The sequence below is a fragment of the Neodiprion pinetum genome, chromosome 3 (assembly GCF_021155775.2).
Source record: "Neodiprion pinetum isolate iyNeoPine1 chromosome 3, iyNeoPine1.2, whole genome shotgun sequence".
In the NCBI taxonomy this organism is placed as follows: Eukaryota; Metazoa; Arthropoda; class Insecta; order Hymenoptera; family Diprionidae; genus Neodiprion; species Neodiprion pinetum.
The window spans coordinates 3,785,959-3,805,050 of record NC_060234.1 but is presented as its reverse complement, the minus strand read 5'-3'; the positions used below and the strand labels follow the sequence as shown (position 1 = coordinate 3,805,050).

Genomic DNA, 19,092 nt, shown 5'->3' with positions numbered 1-19,092 from the left:
TTATTTTTATTTTTTAAGTTCTACCGTTTCTACCCCAAATCGGTTTCACATAATCCAGAAATGATGATACCTAATTTTTTAAGAATTTATCTTAATTCTAACCCGTGCCCCAAAAAGGATGAATTCCGTTGAACCCTTTCAGGGGCAGATCGAATATACCTGACGGATTTAGATGAAATTTGGTAAAGGAGAGTTTCTTGGGTCGCTGATTACGAATCTGAACTCGAAATTACAAAATTCAAAATTTTTGATCCAATATGGCAATGTCAAGTGACTTTTCGGGTCTTGGTTCGCCATATTGGATCCGCTACTTCGAATTTTCAGATTTTGATTTCAGATTCAGAATCAAATTTTATCTAAATTCGTTCCATAGATTTGATGTGCTCCTGAAAGGGTTGCATTGGGAATTCCCCCCCTTTGGGGCACGGGTTAAAGTTGAGATAAAAATTTGAAATAATTAGGAAATTATTTTTGAATTACGTAGAACCGGTAAAAATTCAAAAATTACCTTATCAAGGACCACCTTAATAAGCATACACGTACTTTCGAAGTTAGGTTGGGTCGATTTTTATCAAACGAATATCTCCTTAAAACTGGAGATAAAATGAAAGGGCACGAACTTAATTAATAACAGTTGAGTCATCGATTGTTTCAAATGATTGCATTTACATAATACTGATCCGTTTCTCAATCCGAATTCTTCGCAGTTTAGTAATAATTAAGTGAATGTAGCTTTGGGTGAATTCTACTCATATATTCCCTCCAGTTCTTATTGCCATAAATTTTTTCCATGTTTTTCTGGCGACGATTTGAATTGGATTATACGTCTGATAAATTCTTGAGTTTTCTAAAATACACCTAAGCACGTTTCAATTCTTGAGAGATTATAATTTTATTTAACAACAGTTTGGAAAAATTGCCGTATCGGACCAATCAACAAATCCCAATTTATTCGAGACAATCGCTTGAATCAATGCGATTGCATGAATTGCCGTATACACGTGGTCCTGATGTATAAATCAGTTAGCCACGTGCCAATTTGCTGCTTCCTGCAGTCGTCGTGCGTTATGAGCAAAACTTACAGGTACATAATTCGGGAAAATACCGAATTTCGTATATCGCTGTGTTACACATACGGTAATTCAGTCAGGGGTCTGATTTACGGGGGCAGGATCGCCTCTGGGAATTGAAACGAGAATTTTCCGTCCGCGTCATTCGACGCCCGATCGATTCCCGAAGGAATTCGAGGTGGTTAAACCCCCTGGAATAACGTTTTTCCACCTAATTCGGTCGAATTGAAACGGAGCTGCCGTATCGGCAAAAAACTCGGAAACATTCCGCGATTTTTTCTTCGCTATGCAATTCTTTGCAAGTAGAAATAATTTTTCGAAAACAATTTTAAGGAAAAATTTACCGAGGTAAAGGAGAATTCATTTTCAGATATTTAGACGAAGATAACGTGACTTTGAAACTAATTACAGCTTTTTAGAATCACCCGTGTGCAAAAATTTGAATCGTAAGAAAAAAAATAACAGAAACTCGAATGATTCATTCGGAATAAATAGCTACGGATATTCGAAAATTCTGCTTTCTTCGATAAATATTTTCACGAACGAATGCGAGGACTCGATCTTTGAACATACCATACGTACATCGAAACGACATTTGAATTTGAATCATTTACAAACGAGCTTATCAAAGTCTCGTAAAATAATTTGAGCAACAGCTTATAATCTCGCCGTAAAATGATGATTATATAGTCAGCAGAATTTTACATTCCCTTAGTGTCGGGATATCTTAAAGTATCGTCAAGGGGCAAAGCTGCCTCAATTTAAATCCTGAAATGACGATAATTTAATAATGATTTTCTCAAGTATAATCTGGCGCAATTTTTCTTATCGTCACGAGCTGACTATGGATCGTGTAAAATAACGAAACAATTATCGGCTGAATTATTTCATCGAAAAATAAAAATTTCCTCTACGTGAACGAATGCAAAAAAAAAAAAAATAAATAAAAATATCATTTCCTTTTTCTCGAATCGCGTAATCGCAAAGGGGACGAATCAATGTTCCAATCGCCTACTCGCATTGAAATTTCACACCCGCAATTAATTTTACAATCATACGTCACTGTTATTACGTATGTAATAACGAAGCGATAGAAACTCGTTGCCAGCGAGATTCGGATTCGATTCTTCCACGTGAAATCGTGCTTTTCGAATTTAATCGGTGTTTACGGGAAGACTGCGCAGTTTAGCCGAGATCATCTGCTCCCCAACGATTTCTGATCGGAGCTGCAGAATACCCGGGAACTTCCCGCTAGACAAACTGCGACGGTGTTTTCCAGCAGCTTGCGCAGCAAGGCAACGCGCTTTTAAGCGTGTCCTTAAACGCCTCGCGGAAATCCCGATTGAAATACGCGTATATTACGGGGTTCAAGGCGCTGTTGAAGTAACCGATCCAGAAGAGAACCGAGACCAGGGCGTCAGGACAGTAACACGCGTCTCCGCACAGCGACGTCGTCAGGTACCTGAGAAAGAACAAGAACAACGGTTGAAACATTTTTAAACAAGGGTTGAAATTATACTGTGAAAATCGATTCACTTCGTTAAATCAACGTTTTCCGAACAATCGCTGGGAAAAACTTGTCACTTGATACACTGATTTTGAGTGAAATTTTTAGCTCCGGTTACCGCTCATTTACCTTAACTATTTTCATTTTTCACCACAATCGACAAAATATTGTTCTAGGTACAAAATTAAAATCAGTTTTCCAGATTTACTGAAATTTTCTAGTTACTGTAACAAATGAAATTTTTCTCAGTGTACGGTATATACAGGGTGTCCCAATTCAAAAGACGCGTTACGTTTTCAATTGGAAAATGTGTTCTAAATACAAAAGTTGTACGGTTCAGAGGGGGACGCGTGAAGATGTTTTTTTCACGCAGTCCATTTTCATAACTGGTGATGTTGCGGAGAATTGATCGTTTTTTTTTTTCTCAAACGGAATCGTACATTTTTCTCTCAACTCAAATAATTTTTACTCAAAAATGTACAACTTTCTCGGAAATAAAAAGTGAACAGTTCGCGAAATATGAGAATGATGAATAAAATTACTAATATGCGTGCGGAGTAATTCTAAGGGTAATTCTTATTAATCCACCTCCCCGTGTACTGCGGAATCTGATTTTTTCTTGTATCTCGCGAACTATTCACTTTATAAAAAAAAAAAAAATATGATATAAATCGTAAGGATTTTGTTTTTTGCGGTTGCAGATAAGAAATCAATTTCTATTTTGTATCCAGAACTGATGAGTAATTTTTATCTGTGGCAAAAGAATTAAAACAGTTGAGTACCGTATCACAGCAAACAAAATAAAAAATTTCTCTCGGTCTGTTCAATTCAATCTGTAGAGGGGAAAACGAGAAGAGAAAAGAGAAAAGAAAACTATGCAAAATAGAAAGAAAAATTTTTGAAAATAAAAGAAATCCAGGGAAAAATACCGACTTCTTTTTATTTTATCCAGTTCTTGCTCGTCGAAATGTTTACACTGACTGTTTATTCATTCAAGAATTGAGAGGACGGCAAATGTTTGACATACCTAACGGTGGGCTGAATGAGTTAGTTAGTTTTATTTGTTCCGCGTCTTTCGTTATCCAGATATGTACGAGTATGTACGGCGAATGAAGCGCGTGTTTCAGATAAAATTCAAAGCACAACTGCGTTGCAGGGAATCAATTGCCCTTGAATTGCAATTTGCGATCACTGTATGAGATCGGCGGATCGATTGAAGATAAAAAAAATAATAAAAATACCGTCTAAATTTATAAAATATTTGAATACAAATTATCTCACTTTATTATCTTTGTTATACCGTTTATTGAACAAAAGCGAGGCATGCAGACTTTGAGTTGTTGAGGTTTGAAGGTGGTGAGGTAGGTAAATTAAGGGGGCTGGAAAATGAAAGCTTTTGTAACGCTTCTGGTTCGTATTTACGTATAGACGAGTGCGCTTCTCTACAGACAAAAAATACGTCTGCGTCTTGTTTAAACACCATGAAAAATTAGTAATTGCGGTTACTGTATGGTCGTTGACTAGGTTTTTTTTTCTTTCTCGGTGGAGATAGCAGATGAACAATGCTCGATTTCGTTCATTTTAGGATTTGTTATTCTTTATCGAAATCTAAGCGACACTTTTTTTTTTTTTTTTTTCTTTGTTTGCGGAGGAACGGCTTAAAGGGGTGAAATCAACCCTAAAAGTTTGGCAATCCCAGTGGTGATTTAGCAGTTTCGCAGTTTCGCATCCTTCCAGTTGAGATATTTGAATGAAACTAATTGGAGGACAATTCTCACGGCGAATAATGAAAAATGCATTTTGTCCGATTACGATGGGGTTAAATGGTGAAAAATCATAGGGGTTGAAAGTTACAAATTGTTTATAACTAAAAAACTCTTGCTCGTATTTGGATACAATTAATTGAATTTGAAAGAGCAAGAGACAATAGAAGATACGTGTTTTTGCGTTTTTCGAAATAATTTCACGTAGCGGGTGAACTAAACCTGTAAACGTGCGACCAAGTTCCCATTGAATTGATACTATTCTGCTTCAGTTCGTCTTTTTTAATATCATAAAGCTCTTTCTGAGCAACAATTCAGGAGCTTATTCGTTTGGATAATATTCGGTTGTATTAATTACGAAAACCACCCTCCCAAAGAGTATCTCTGGTTAAAACGGGCCACACATTCTCTCCCGGGATTTTGAAACCTCTGGTGTGTTAACGATTTGAAATTCATCGAAGTAGGTCAATGGAAAAAATATTTTTAAGGTCATTACATTGTTTAAAGTCTCACCCGTATCTTAATCCAACATTTACGATCATTGGTTATAATTGTAAATACAGATATCAGGTTTGATTAGAAATTATGTCTCATTTGAGGTTATGTTTGCATAAAATTACCATATCTTTCATATTTTTCAACATAAATACACAAATTTTTACATATTCTCTCAGCTGACATACCTCGAAGAATTTCAAATTTTTACATCTACTGTAGATAGACTTTCAAAATCGGGGGAAAACTAAAGCAAGGAGTTGCAACCCACGTATGGGAAATATTTCCCGCCCGTTCGTTGCTGAAAGCGAATGCAGGGCTGCCTGGTTCGTGCTCGGAACAATCCTGCGTCCCGGGAATACAAATTAACCAGACGAGGTAATGCGTACATCTATTTGATACGGGAATTCCCATGGTGAACGTTAATATTGACGCTACCTGAGGCCGGAGACCGTCTCCCCTCATCTCCGTCACTCCCTTATCGCTTATTACGCATTGAGTGCTTCGTTGTTACGCGATAATTCTACCTACCGCTAGTAATTATTATTATCATTTACCGTCTATTATTATTTTTTTTTTTTTTTTTTTTTTTTTTCAGACATGGAACATGTTCGGTATTGTGAAATGTTTCATCCGAACAGTGAGATTCTTTTCATATTCATTGAGTTGTTGAATTTTATAAAATTACATCGGCGTACTGTTCATAACGGGTACATTTCCTTTTACAATAGTCAAAAACGAAACACTTTTCGACGATGTTACGTATCAGTGTCGACCAAAGCTTTCGAGCTACTCGAAACTTGCGTTAATATTTTTAGAATACTATACGGGTGGCGCATAAAAATGCGAATGATCGGAAAGTCGATGAGACGAAATCCCGGAAGTCGGACTAACGATAGTTAAAAATAGATTACGGCGGATAAAATATTGAATTGCGAAAATACCGAATAGTCAAAACGTCGACTTTTCAAATTTCAGACTCGTGCCTTTTTTTTTGAAAATCTACGAGTCCGTATTTATCAATAACGACTCGAAAGGTCAAAGTCCCGAATCCCGCTAAATACAGAATGGCTAAAATGCCAAAAAGTTGGATGACGTCAAATTCATTGTCGAAAAATAGTTTTTTCGGTTCTGCGGCTGTACAAAGTATCAGCCACTCTCAATTTTTTATTTCGGAACATTGTTTTTTTTATATCTCCGCATTCCGTGCTTTGCTCATTCGTAATGCCGACTGTTCTTAAAATACTTTATCGGATAAGAGAGCGTTTGGTTAAATGAACTTTTGGGATTCGTATCTTCAAAAATTTCGGGCTTTCGACCAGATTTCGAAAAGGCGTCAATTTTGTTTTAAGCGAAGAGAAATTTGTCATTATCGTTCTCGAAGTATCATTGTATGAATGTAGAGTACATCAAAGTATAATGTATGAAAAACGTGCAATTTTAAAATAAAAAAAAATCCTTGACCGAGGAACGCGACCAACATTTCTTTCTTTCTTATGCCAACCCAGTTCAGTTTCACTTTACGGACCGGAGTTCAGTCCGACGATCCTTTAGAAATACACCTTTTCAACGTCGTCCGAGTACAGTAGGGTGGTCATATACGTATAATGCTTGTGGAAAACTGTAATCAACGGCAACCGCACGGGGGCTCAAAGACCCGAGAATCCACCGTGAACCGAGAATGAGTGAGTGAGTGTACCTACGGTTATAGCTGTCTGCACGAACCAGCGGTGTCGCATCAACGACGGAACGTTTCATTAGTTTGTCAAGCCGCATGGTATCATAAGTATGAGCTGCAGCTACGCGTCCGTCTAGAATTTACTGGATTTAATCAGGGTTTCATGCTTCTGGACGTGGTGGGTTCTCTCGTTTCAACGCGTTACATTAACGGCGATTATTTGCCGGTCGAAACCGCTTGATGCTGAATGAATTCATTCCCAAACTGTTTACGGCCCTGGTCTCGAAAAATGTTACGATATGCATTCTTGGATAATATTATTACGTCAACGGAGGGTGGAAGAAAATAATTTGAAAATCGAATAACCGCAGAAAATATGTACTCTTGGGGACAATGAATCTGAGACGGCTGATTTTTTACGTTAGACAGTTGTGTTGGCAACACGGAGAAACCTACAGCGCCCACAGTCGGCTGAGCGCGAAACCAAATCAATCTCAATAAACGTAACATAACCCATGACCGTCGAATCTAACCTTGTAATACCGTGCGGATAATCACTTGTTCGATTGGCACGTAATCTAATTTTAGCTGTAATAAAATAATCTAACCTTAGAATACCGCGGGGATAATGACTTGGTGGTTTTACACGTCAACAAGTATTCTAAGGTTAGATTCGACGGTCATGATTTATGTTACGTTTATTGAGATTGAGTTAGTTCCGCGCTTGGCCGACTGTAGCGTTGTAGGTTTCCCTGTGTTGCCAACATAACTGTCTAGTGTAAAAAAATCAGCCGTCACAGATTTATTGTCCCCAAGTGTACATCGAACGGTGAATTCTTCACTCAAAAACGTGACTGCAGTTTATTCACACCTTTTTACTCTTAGACAAAATACACCTTGTACGGTAGTTTGGTTTTCGGATAGGCTCGAGGTTCCGCTGATTCCGTCTGTGATAACTGTATGAGTGATCGAGTTATCGCTCACCATAGAAAAAATGGCAGCCAACAGAGGAGAAAGGCACCCATGATGATGCCGAGTGTTCTGGCAGCTTTGTGTTCGGCTCTCCAGCTTTTGGTCTGCTGTCGTATCGTAGTTCCTGAAACAGTCCAAGTTGAGAATAATTGTGAATAAGGGGCTTGCAGGTAAATGATTGTTCGTATTAATTTCAATCGCGTACGTATCGCAACAATCATGATCGTTAATTAATGACAATGGACTAATATTCGCGTCTTTGTAAATTAACCGAAGAGAATCCCATCGATTTCTTTCGGTAACATCGGGCTGTACAACGGAATAAAGGGTAGCCAACCTAAATCTGCTTTACTGCATCGAGACACGCAACCTTTCAACCATTACACGATATACCTAACCTTCCATGTCGTATTATTTTAACAATGCCAAAAATAACTATGCCGAAAGGGATCAACTTTTGACGTTCCATACCGCTTGTTTCGGAGCACCAATCCAATCTGATTGGATATCCAAAGTCTTATTCTTATTCGATCAATTAATCGTCAGGTATCAGACAAACACTGAAACGTGTTTCAATTTCTCTTCTCGGAATCCGAGAGCTTTTTAAACTACGATCTAGAATCGTAACTCAATTGATATATCGACGAGACGTGAACACGGAATCTTTCACGTTTGTTTTTTTACTCCTTGGCCAAGTCAATACCAGAACGAAACCTTTTTCATATCGAGTGCAAAGAGTAATTCGCAGCTTTTCCACTCGCGCACATCGCATTATGTGCTGTTCTATCTTTAATGCACATGTGTCTTCTCCTCTTGAACCCGAGCGGCTTTTCTACTCAACGTCAAACCGGATGTGGGTCAGGCAGACATCGAGTTCTCCATTTCATTTTCTACTATTTTCATGGTCCGAGAGAAAGAGCGGTGTTGTTCTTGCACGTTCCACGACCGAGTACAAAAACAGAAAAAATTTTGTCTCTTAATAAGTAAAACATGTCACACGAGACGTATTCGTATAATGATTTTCGTAACTATGTCCGACATCACTTTTGAATGGTGATGCGTTATTTTACATGGTCTAACAGGCACTCGGTGTACGAAACGAAGCGAATGAAAACAATCATCTCAAAACACACTCACACAAGTCTGATGAGTCTTTGACTGACAAATTTTGCCGAGATTTTTTTCGAATTTACCAGTTTATCAAATTTATATCTTTTTGCCGAGATTCCCATCCGAGACGTGGAATGATCGTGTGACATTTACTTTTAGATTCAAGGAAATCAAACTCCATGAAATTTCAGTAACCATGATCACGTATTAAATCGTTGATTCGATAGTAATTTAGGGATATTTTGTAATTTGATTTTAATTTTCCATGGGGTTCAAGGTAGCATGCAACGACGTAACTATCGAACGAAAATTGTCAGTATTATAGCAACTTTCGAATGAATTTGAAGTTGCTGTTTTTGGGAAATATGATAATATTTTCGGCTTTACTGCGATTTAGGGTTTTATATAGTCGCTTTTCTTTTCTAAAATTGCATCGTTGCATAAGCGTCGTAAATTCATTAACCCAGCAATTTTCACTTACTAACAAAATCCAATCGCTAAGAATAAGAACTTCGCGAATCATTGTTGCGTTCAATTTTCTACCCCTTGATTGCGACTTTTTTGTCTTCCACCCTTTGTGGTCCTTCCGCATATTTTAACTCCCTCCACCCAGAAGCTAATAACGTGCAGTTTTCTCCTCTGTAACCGGGCTCGTTTGATGAAACCCGTTTGCAAGTTGTTAGACGTGGCGCCAACGTTGCGGTTCGTAAGTTGAGAGGGTAGGAAGACCCTCCGGTACCGAGGAAGGAAGGCGAGGTAAATATCGATTCGTGCAATTTAGCACATGGTCTGGTAACGATTGCTTCAAGGGCTAATTGATCTTCTCTCCCGACAACAGCGAGTGTCTAACCCTCGACGATTTTCACATCCTTCTACATCAGGCCGACTAAGCTCCTCGACTTGCATAATTAAGAACTTGAGAGGCCGCACTAGACTCGAAGCCGCTGGTAATCTGTTTTGCAAAATTCAGGCTCACCTGCAGCTAAGCAATCTCGATCGTTAAACCGTTTCTTATATAGCGTGTGAAATAGTAAATTGTGTAACAAGGAGGAAAACTCGGTATTTTCGGGTCGAGCGTAAGTTTTCAATCTGAGTCATTGGTGAGCCTAACGCGAATATTGCAAATATGCGAGACGAAAAGACGGCTGCCTCCTTTTTTTCACTAAGCAAGGAAATTGAGGTTAGGGTCGCGTAATGTCAGATTTGATAGCGACAGCGCACGCGCGAAGTACTGAAAAAAAAAAAAAAAAACACTTTTAACTCCTAGAAGTTAACCCTTTCATGCATACATTTATCCTTGCCCACGATCTAACCGAAATTTTGCAGGCATGGGATTTTGGACCGCTGATTACGAATCTAAACTCGAAATTCAGAAATTCAAAACGGGGGATCCAATATGGTGGATGGAAATTCAAAAAGTTATTTGATTTTGATAAAACTGTGCGTTGCTTGATTTTTGGAATCACTAATTACGAAACTAAATTCTAAATTCAAAATTCAAAATGGCGGGTCCAATATGGCGGACGGAAAGTCAAAAAGTTATTTAATTTTGATAAAACTTTACGTCACCTGGTATTTGGGATCACTGATTCCGAATCTGAGCTTGAAATTACAAAATTGAATATGGTGGGTATATCATAGCGGACAAGCAAAAAGTAACGTGAAAAATTTTGAAAAAATTCTGTACATTTTTTTTATGTTTATTTAGTTTGTAAGAAAATTGGCCTTCTGATTTTTACGGTAGATTACTAGAAAATGCTTTTTTTTTTTGTAGAAGAGTACGAATTTCGACCAATTGTTTACATGCGCTATTTTTGCAATAAATAAATGAGTAAGTTTTATTTTAATTTGGAGTTAGAAATATTTCAGTGACTAGTGAATAGTTCACTGAGCATCCCAGCGGGAATTGAAGTATTAAAAGTAGTCTTTTCATATACGGAAAAGAGGCATGAGAAAACGTTTAAAACATGCTCGCGTTATGTAAAGTAATTTCTCGCTTTGTTACTCCGCGGACATTGAAAATTATTTTGAATCACACCGATTAACTACCGATCGATTCCTTTTGTCGTTTTTAACTGCTCACTGATAGAAAAAAGTACAAAGTAATTTGTACACCTGATATTTCACATCGGGAAAATTTATCGTACGACAGGCATGCGACTGAATAATACTAACGCTGATTTGTATCGTAACGACGACTGTCTCATTCAACCGTAGAATTGATCGAATCGCGTTTCAATGGCGTTATTAATCCACGGAAAATGGAAAACTTATCAGGCTACATTGTTCTGCCTGATCATTCGTTTATGGTTCTCTTCACCATGTATCCTCAAGTTATCCAATGAAATTACAGAAAAGATAAATGATTCTTCTGAATTGCGTAGAATTGATCAAGATTTTTTTGAGTATATTGTCAGCATTCAAATGGTGCGAAAGCTTTCGATTCATTTGGGCTTATGAAATTCTTGATTCACAATCTGCACTGGCAACGAATATATAATGCGTGTCTCCACTTATCGGCAAGGAAAAGAAACTTGTTTAAGAAATATTTTTTTCTTCATTTTGAAGTATATTTTACCGTATTATGCAAAATTTAATTGTCTTTTACGGTTCTTGGCTGTTCTATTATTAACCTTGCAGTTGAAGTTACGAACAATTAAAACTGTGCGATCAAATTTCACGAAATTAAACTCAAGATTCCAGTAATTTTCGAGGAAATTAACTTGCTTCGGTCTCGTAGGGAGGAAATTAAGTGAGTTTCAAAATGTTGATTCCACGGAAGTATATTTTCTTCCCTGTTGTTTTAGTACCGTGGATTTTGAATTTAAAATGAACGCAAAATCGATTTCAACTAAAATTTATCCACTCTTTCGATTCCCGCACTTGAATATTCACTTTCTGAATTTGATCTGCTTTCTCAAATCCTACGATCTGCTAGATGAATTCCAATTTCTCGACGATCACAAAAATCCTTTGAAGCCAACTTACACATCGAACAAAAGCGAAGAGTGTTTCAAATTATACACCGCAAACTTGAAACTACAGATTTTGATTATTCAGTTTAAATTCTTTGAAGGTGCAATCGAAAACAGTAGAAATATCGACGATCATATATTTCATTGGATTCATTCTATTATAAACACTTGCATTGAACAAAAAATGTCTCGAATAAAGCTCGAACGAAATCTTCAGTCTCAGAAATAATTTTGTAAAATGAAATAAGATTTTCAGTTGGTAAAATTACAATTTCTACCCCATGCTAGTGATTAAAAATTACTGAACAAATTGTTAACGAAAAATTTCTCAAGTTAGAAATTGAAAAATTTTTTAAATATCGTAGCTTGTTGATGCAGCACGTTTTTTGTTTCATGAATATGCGAAATGGAAGGCTTTTCAGTTTTTCAGTTCAACGTGCTCAGGCTAACTGTAATTCTCATTATCCGATCAAATCTTAACTCGGGCTGCTCCCGATTTTACATCATAATATTTGTTAAACCTAAGCGATGAAAAAAATTGAGGGAAATAAAATGCCCAGACTCGACATCCGCCCTCCTCCCCCTTTATACTTATGGGCTTACCTTCTTTCTCCTCACTTCTTCACACTTTATTTCCCTCGAATAGGTCGTGTAAATTTTAATCTCTTGACGAGATCGGCACTGGAAAAAACGACCGCTGCAAAAGAAACCGATCTCTGATGTTTTCCTTGCAAATTATTACTTGAGAGTTTTCATTCATTTAACATAAAATAGAAAGCAGATTTTGAATTCGTTTAAAACTCCTTTCTAACTTCAAACTTTTCATAAATATGCGGTATTTCATGAATCAAATTTGAAAAGCTGATTTGTTTCTATTTCGTTTCGTTCGTAAAAAAAATTGTCTGCCAAATTTTTCAACGTAGTCGAATAATCAAAATTGCCTTTAGCTGTTATTCGTAAGCTCATCGTATGTCGAAATGCAAGCTTTCGGGGTTCCTGAAATAAATTTCGAATAACGCAATCATGGCGTTAATTTTTCCTGTGATTAGGTAACATTTCTTCGATTGAATTAAACTCAATAAAATGGTCAAAGCTGTGAAATCTTTATCTTACGACGTTTTGTTTGTTTGTTTTTATAATTTATTTATTTTTCTTTTATCTCCGCTGCATTGTTACGCACTTCATTATTATTACGATTGAGAATAAAAACCTTTGATTCGAAGTGCTTGAGATTTCCCCAAATTCACTTGATGACGAGCTGGTACGATTTGAATTTTCGGTGGATCAGGGTTCTAATCATGCGAGAATTAGAAAAGTTTCGCCGACGCAGACGAAGTGAGCCTGATTTGGTTAGAATCTCGAATAGATCCGAGTATTATATACGCAGACGAACGAGCGGAGGATTGAAAATAATACGTAATATATATACCTGTGCCGAAAATAAACTTTTGACGTCAGAGTTTTCCGATATCAAATATCAACCCCGGTAAAAATAGAGAGGAAGGGTGAAACAGCTGCAACCCCTCGGTTCACCGCAGGAAATTAACTATATATGTGTGTTTGCATAATAAAGAGATTCACCGACAAACCAAATCACTTGTGCAGACATGTTGCGAAATATATGTATGTAATAATCGTACATTGTATAAATACACGTGTGTTGTTGTTTTTTGTTTTTTCTATCACGCGAAAAAGTGACAGCTGTTGAAACAATCACGACTTCAATTAATTCTTCTCTTTATATTAAAATTACAATTGAGAACAGGAAAGATAACCAAAGCAAATCAAAAAAACAAGTTCAGTTTTTTAATGACCCTGGGAAAATTGTATATTTGGAATATTTTTTTTTTTTTTTCAATCGCTTTTTGGCAGAAAAAAAATTGCAATATTCTGACAAGACTTGCTCGCGAATCTTGAAGAAATAGGTTTCGGTGAAAAATTATATTCACGGTTTGTTTTACAAGGATCTTTGGATAATCTGTACGGAAAATTTTCTATTCTACGAACGTTCCTTTTGCTTCAACTTTTTTACATGGGCGTAATATTTTCATTTTTATTTTAAGGCCCAGAAATAATATATTTGCACGTACACATGGTATACGTATATAATCGTAAATATATATATATATGTTACTTATTCTCGCAGTACGCTACCGAATAATTTAACGCTCATACTCGAGTATTCCATTTCACTGTGGTGAAAGTTTAAACACATTCGCAATACAAAACGGCGAGACTCATTTTCACCTGTCTTTCTTTCTATTTCTCCCTGGCTCATTCGTAATTTTTTTTTTTTTTTTTTTGCTTTCTGTTTATTTATTTATTTATTTATTTATTTATTTATTTATTTATTTATTTATTGCTCATCTTCCTACTCGTTTCAATCCCGTTTCGTTCTGCTTCTCGAACGGAGGTTGAAACACGAAAATTATTACATACCGTAGAATAAAATGAATTTTCTCTTATTTTTCTCTTATTCCGCGAACCTAACTGGCTAAATATAGAAAATACCGTTTCTTTCAATATTCTGTGAATAGAAAAATGTTTGATATATTATGATACTTTGAATGAACTTTGGGTGAGGAATCCGTGTTCTATTTTTATTCATACGCGCAATAAAATTTTCTCCATCGATCCTTTTCATGTCGGTTCGTTTGTTATCCGTGACATTTTCTCGTCGCATCGAATACGTTCGAAGAAGCCAAAGTCCTCGGGTCTGATGCCCGAGTATCTTAGCCGCCATCTGTTAACGTCAAAGGCAGTCACCCCCGAAGCAGTCACTCGACAGATCGGACACAATGGGGTGATACGCGAGTGAGTTCAGAGTTGGGTCGGACTGATTCGGGATGAATACAGGCAGGGGGAAAGGTGGGATCTCGAGATTTTCTCAAACCACGCTGTCCGGTATCGCGCAAAGCTTGTACAAAAGCTCTAACGATCAAAATGACGGAAATTTGGAAGTCAAATGAAAAACCGTAGATAAAAATTTATTAATGAAATCAGGATGAACTATCCAAAATGTTGTGAAAATTCATGAATTTTACTTTCGTGAATTATTCCAATAGCTTCAATGTAAGCTATAAACTTCTCCGAAAGGATGTTCTATTGATTCCGGAATCACTGAAGAACCACCTTGTATGAGGCTGTAAGCCTAAAGTTTTCTCCAAATATTCTCCGAACAGCTGGTTCAGAAATTGTTCGACGTTCGTTTTGAGGGTGAAAATAAGGATGAAAATACTGAGATACCGTGAGACCGAAATTGCGCAAACCTCGCATCTGACGAATTGAATCCTGGTGACATTGGTCCCAAGAGAAGACAATATAATCCGGGACGCGGTGAATGATGGAAGTTGAAATGAACAAGACTCGTCCATTTGCCGGCGGGCCATAAACTCTGATAAAACACAGACCGCTATTCGTGTCGAGTGATGATCCCTTAAAACGACCAGGTTTCGCCAAGAAACCCAGCGGCTTTTTTTCATTTATACATTTTTCTCACGGGTGCTGGCGAAAATTAATTTAATCTTGGTAAGAAGTTGATCTTCGAATGTGTGTTTGTGTATGTGTACGACATGTATATATACACATATACATATGTATGTATATTTTATGCATAAAAAGTAACGGAAAAGGGGAGAATTATGAAACATTATGTACATAAATACAACACAGGTCGCAAGATCAGAAATGTGAAAAAGAGAATAAATGAGATAAAGAAATGCTTGGTATTGCAAAGACCGTGAAATTTACGCCCCTCTAATGCGATAATAATTCGTAAAGCCAGACAGTTGAATAAACCACGTTGCGATTTAAAGATATACGCTGAATGTTTCTGAAATTGTGTCGGTAACGGAATCTGCGCAAGTAGATACAGAGTGCCGGTACTGGTTACAGATCCCGTTACCGACACTTCACTCACAATTAGCCAAGTTACAAACCGATTTTCTAGAATATTCTGGCGAAGTGTCGGTAACGGAATCTGTAACCGGTACCTGCACTACATATCTACTTGCGCATGGAATTGAAGAGACGTTGAGTACTTTTTGCTGGTGTGAGTGAAGGTGAGGTGAACATAAAAATACCCTCTATTCGAGAAGCAAGGGGCGACGCGTCGTGTGTCTGTAAAATTCAGCGACGCACTTGGGAAATGGATGAATAGAGATGCGAATGTGAGTGTGCCGGCATGTTATACTTAGGAGGAATAACAATCCAGCAACAAAGTTCTTGACTCCAACTTTAAGGTCGCCTCGCACCCTTTTCCTCACCCCACCGCTAAACTCTTAGCATCCGCGAGCATTTTATGCGGCGTTTTCATGCATAAGGAATCAAGGGAAGTTATACGTATATTATGTGGAGAAATTCTTTGCAAGGATTCGGAGATTGCTTTTAGAAAAAAAATGAAAGGGTGTATATTGTGTTGAAAATCGAAAGAATATCGATATTCAGATAAGAAAATATTGTTCGAAACGAAAAAGCGGAAATCGATTGCAGTTGTAAAAACGTATAAAAGACATTCTCGGTCAGCTTGCAAAGTTTTTCCAATATCAGAGTAGAGTATTTTAAATTCGTATGCTGACGGTATCGGGAAAAGAAATTCTAAAACTTTGCTTTGTTCAATTTATTGTAATTTATCGTTAAAAATTACAATACATTCGATATTTATTTTTTCTTTGTTCATATTAAATTTTGTTCTCTCAATGACGTTGATATTTATCGAATTGCTAAATCCAATCGGTTTTCTTTTTTCATACTTCGTATAGGGAAGTCTTTTCTTTGCTGTCACGATTTTTAATATTTGTAATTTTGATTCCAAATTGTCAGTCTCTGCAAGCGGAATTCTTGTTACACCGCATTACAGTTTGTAGCAAGTTTGATGTACAAGTTCCTCGAGGGTATAATAATTTGCAATGCAGATATATTGCATATTTTCTGTTCCAATAAATAACCATGAATCTCAATATTCATGATATGCAGGTCTGTGCAAAACCTTCTCCCGTAAAAGATGCAGATTTTCAAACCCCTCGGTTTCGGTGTCCACAAGACTTACGGGTATTTGAAAACAGCGTATCTCGCTGCCTGTTCTACCTGTATATATGACCATATGGACACGACCTTTAAATTGCAAGCTGAAAACTGGTTGTAAATGAGAAAAGAACAAATGCTCACCTCGTTCAAGCTTCAAAAAAGCCATTTTCCATTGAGAATAGGAATAAAACAAAATATTCCATGTGACTGATCCTAACATGAAATATTTTACAGACAAAGTCACTCTTTTTGAATGTACGGATATTTTTCTCGAAAAAAAAAACGAGGAGTAAAAAAATTTCATGGTTTTGGATCTTATCGCGCGCTTATAATAAAGAATTATTTTTCAGCACGACGATTATCTGTCGGTACTTTTCTCTGAAGATACGTAACCAATTTTGCTGTTTATTTTTTTTTTTTTTCCCCCATTTTCGCACTTTCGGAACTTTGATGTCTCGTCGATGTTTCATTTCTGCAATTTAATTTTCGGCAGAAAAATAATTCGGAATCTCAAGCTGCCGGATCTTTTAAAACGAGCTGCTCTGGGGGCAGAAGTGGGGGACGTGAATGAGGCCGCGTTAGCTCATTGTGCGAGGCTGGCCTGTAATAATATCCGGCTTCGTTGGCCCCGGGTTGCGGTAGGACAGGCAAGACCGGGTCAGTGAACCGTGGCTGCTGCAGCCTAGCCAGGAGCAACCAGCTCCACCGGGAAACCCGGGAGAAGTCGTTCGATATCTCGAAACGAGAGTAGATGTACGAGAAACGGGAACCGGGAACACCGGAACACGGGAACACGGGAAGGAGGAGAAGAGAGGAGTCGCAACCCCCGGGATTCGCCGCCACCCCCAAACCTCCCACCTAACCCAACCCGCCTCTTTGCCCAGAATTCTTATTCTCAAAAATTTATGCCGCCTCTCAGGAATTTTGGTATACATCTGTGTTGGGTGAGCCAAAAAGAGAAAGAGAAAGAAAAAGAAAAGAAAACTAAACTATCGAATCTACGGTCTTGAAAGGAGCTATTTACCGAGAAAAAAATTCTCCCGTAGCTCAATTTTAAAAGATTTCGCTGGCCATTTGAAATTTCCTATTTGAATAACCCGCGAGAACATTTTTTTTTTTTTTTTTTTTCGCTAAGAATTCTGTAAACGTTGAACAGTTGGTATTAAAAAAAATTTACACGCTTATTCTTGCAGGGTATTAAATTTTTTGAACAAAAAAACCCTGGAGTTGATTTTTTAGACTCCAAATTCGTGTACTTACGGGCTGTGAAAGTTTGTGGAACATCTTTAAACATTGAAGACAAAATGCAATCGGATTTAAAAAGGAAATTCACATGGTATTACGTCGGGGTGAAGAATATACAGTGTATGGAATATGAAACATATTGCTGAGAGTAAAAGAATTTTTCACATTCTATACGATAATGCGATATCAATTTTTGAAAAAGATCAAAGACATACCGAGAAAAAATTGATCGTTGTAACGAAATTGGTATTTGACGTAGATAAAAAATTGTATAAAATGATATATCGATTTTATCAGTTTTTAAATTATACTCATATATTCATGTTGATACTTATAAAACTTATTTCAAGTCAGCAGGCTTACATTTTTTTCCAGAAAATATTCCACATGTTTTATTTTCAACGAATAACCGAAGGGATTGGTCAAAGTTGTCGATAGCATTGTCACTTGTATTTTCTTTACGCTGTAAATCATTTGCGAAGAAACATAAATTTTTATTCTTGCTTCAAGTTTTCTCAATTCTAATTCTTTTTCTTGATAGATACATGTTCGATATTTCACAAGAATAATTCACCATTTCTCACGTGACATGCATACAACATATAGTTTCTAAAGTTTGATTGGAATTTCAAGGTATAGAAATATCGCTCTAGGAAACTTTGTCCCTATAAATATCAAAGTAGAATATTGCAAATTTTCATTTCCAATTACTTGCGAGACACTCTATACGCATAATTGATAAATTGCAACTACTAGTCCTTGTTTCATGTCCCGGAATTAAAAATCGTTAATTTTCAGACGCTGTTAATGTAAAAAATAGACAAATATAACGTCAATCGGTCGACTTTCTTCCATCAACTATAATACGCGGAACTTGGATTCGTGGTTATCGATCGGCTTTGCAAGCCGTTTATTCAACGGACGCGAGTATATCCCAAGGGATCTAAATCTTCCGATATATATTCCGAACTAGTAACGGAAAGTATAGTTAGCGCAGAAAATCTTGTCGAAAACTTTCTATCGCTCCATGTGCCATTCATAAATCATCTATGACGAATTACGCTCTCTCGACAAATTTTTCGCAAAATTATCTAAAATTCAAATCTCACAAAATCGAATCTCTTCGAGTCACGTATAATATTGTGAAACATTACAGGCACGTATGTTTATTTATTTTTTTCACATCACTTTCCGCAAAGTCTTGGAATAAATTCCAAGTTATCAAATACGATCATAATTCTCAGATAAATCT

At 37.0% G+C, this 19,092-nt stretch overlaps 1 protein-coding gene across 4 annotated transcripts in view; it reads right to left on the bottom strand.

Moving 5' to 3' along the window:
* Positions 1-338: 338 nt before the first annotated feature.
* LOC124213818 (octopamine receptor beta-1R) overlaps positions 339-19,092 on the bottom strand; it is an 86,963-nt gene continuing 68,209 nt past the window's right edge. For all 4 annotated transcript variants that reach the window (XM_046615478.2, XM_046615477.2, XM_069134121.1 and 1 more), the window contains exons 4-5: positions 7,498-7,609; positions 339-2,532 (exon numbers count right to left, since the gene is read on the bottom strand). In XM_046615478.2, the coding sequence (XP_046471434.1) occupies positions 2,322-2,532; positions 7,498-7,609 (323 nt within the window). In that variant the 3' untranslated portion in view covers positions 339-2,321. The remainder of the gene's footprint in view (positions 2,533-7,497; positions 7,610-19,092) is intronic.